Consider the following 2271-nt stretch of genomic DNA (forward strand, 5'->3'; position numbering starts at 1 on the left):
CAACAAATCAAAGAAATTTTGGACAAATGGGACTGCAAGAAATTGCAGAGCTTGTCCATGGCAAAGGACATAGCTAGCAAGATCAATAGATACAACGACAAGGGTCTCATATCTAAAATAAATTTAGAACTAAAAAAATTAAATCCCCCCCAAACAAATCCTCAATTACACAACTGCCCACTAAACAAGTGGGCTAAAGACTTAAAGAGAACCTTCTCTGAAGAGGAAAGTAGGATGGCCAATAGACACCCTTCCTTTTTTTCTTTTCTTACACTGTTACATCCACCTGGCTATTTGCATATTGCTCCCTAAGGAGGACCTTCCTTTCTAAGTCTGAAATAAAGGCTCAGCTCTGAACTTGCCTTGACCTGTCAAGACTCCACATTTCACTCCTAAAAATGAAGTCCTCGTCTCAGCTCCTGTGGCTGTTAATGCTCTGGATCCCTGGTAAGGGCAAAGGGAGGTGAGGAATAAGAGTGGGTGGGAGGGTGAGCTCTCATAGACCAGTGGTAACTTATCCATGTGTTAGATGTTCATGGTAGGGCAAAGAGGTTTAGGTCTGAGAGAGTGAGAAACAGTCAGAAAGAGCTAGAACCTGTGCTTGAGTGAAGACTCTGCTAGGTGGGAATACTGCTCTTGACTCCTCGATACACTTTTCTGCAGCAAGAATATTGCTTTTAATACTTAGTATTTTAAATTAAAAATCAAATCATGAATATGAATAAGAGGAAATATATATCTAAATAAAAGTAATGCATGCATTGCTCCCTATGTTTATATGTAACCTTGCTCTCTCTACCTTATTCTAATTTCAGGATCCAATGGAGACGTTGTGATGACCCAGACTCCAAGGCCCTTGCCTGTCACACTGGGAGAGCCAGCCTCCATCTCATGCAGGTCTAGTCAGAGCCTTCTGCATAGCAATGGAAACACCTACTTGCATTGGTTCCTACAGAAGCCAGGCGAGTCTCCACATCGCCTGATCTATTTGGTTTCCAAACGAGGATCTGGGGTCCCAGACAGATTCAGTGGCAGTGGGTCAGGCACAGATTTCACACTAACAATCAGCAGGGTGGAAGCAGAGGATGTTGGAGTTTATTACTGTTTTCAAAGTACACATGTTCCTCCCACAGTGATACAGCCTTGAACAAAAACCTCCCATCTGGCTGGGTGAGCTGTCCTCATGGCTGGCTGTTCTGGGGAGCAGCCCAGACTGTTTGAGTCTGCCTAGGAGGAAGATATTGAGGTCAATATAAGAGTGACTCTGAGTATAGATGAAGAGTATATGACAATACAACAAAATGTGATCTGTAACAACCAGAATAATTACCTTAATATAAAGACCATATAAACCAAGAGGTATTTATTGAAAAATGCAAGTCTCTCCTCAGTAATATTATAGCCAACCTGTAATCTAAAAAACAAATGCCTGCTGTGATGATTATTCTCTCTGTGATGAAATGTATAATACTACTTTTCAGCACATGGTAGCCTACATCTTTTGCTATGCTTTCTGTTCAGAATCTGGAAGAACAGTTGTGCCTTTTCTAGCTTCTGCTCTGTGTGATCATCAATCCCTGCCTGACCATCAAGCCACCATCAGAGTTTGATTAGTGTCTTTTGGCTGGAACAACCTGGGGAACATACAAAATTGCACAAAGCACAGTAATGTCTGCCTTCTTTGTCCTGGGGCTCTGGCTCTACTTAAGAGAATGGTGTGTGGAGAAACCCTGTAATATGGTTCATAGGCCCCAGAAGTCTGAGAGTGGGCACTTTTTCAAGAGGGCTTTATTCATCTGTTCATTCTCTGTGTCTTTATATCAAAAAACATGTCAAGACTGCATCATTAATCTTGTTTGCCTTGTATACACTTTTGTCACCTTAGACACCTGGAACTATGACATCTCACAGGCTAGGACTTGGGGAATTCTCAAGTCTCCACCAGTGTCCAGTGTGCTTCTGCTTCAGATGCTATAAATTGTTTTGCCATGATGCTCTCCAAGCCATCTGGGAAAAAGTGGCTTGAAGTGGTAAATGCTCTGGTTTCATCAAGGTATCATTCATAGAAGAAGTATAGGTCTGGAATGTATATGAACTCATGGAATAGCTTTAAGTTACTTATGGAAACATCTTAACAGGAACAATTAATGCAATGTTTATCCACAATTGTAGCATTTTGTATAACACCAGCCAGAAATGTCAGAATTGAATCTCAGTTCTCCTCTCTGCTCAGGCATTTTAACAGAAGTTGCCATCAGATTTGTAATTCTC

General features: G+C 41.4%; 1 gene segment (V, D, J or C); it reads left to right on the forward strand.

Moving 5' to 3' along the window:
• Positions 1-351: 351 nt before the first annotated feature.
• Positions 352-1163, forward strand: LOC122114119. The segment is given in 2 exon segments: positions 352-447; positions 816-1163. Coding segments are annotated over 2 exon segments (381 nt in total).
• Positions 1164-2271: the final 1108 nt, after the last annotated feature.

Source organism: Dipodomys spectabilis, unplaced genomic scaffold (genome assembly GCF_019054845.1).
Source record: "Dipodomys spectabilis isolate Male_0828 unplaced genomic scaffold, ASM1905484v1 ptg000106l, whole genome shotgun sequence".
Lineage (NCBI taxonomy): Eukaryota > Metazoa > Chordata > Mammalia > Rodentia > Heteromyidae > Dipodomys > Dipodomys spectabilis.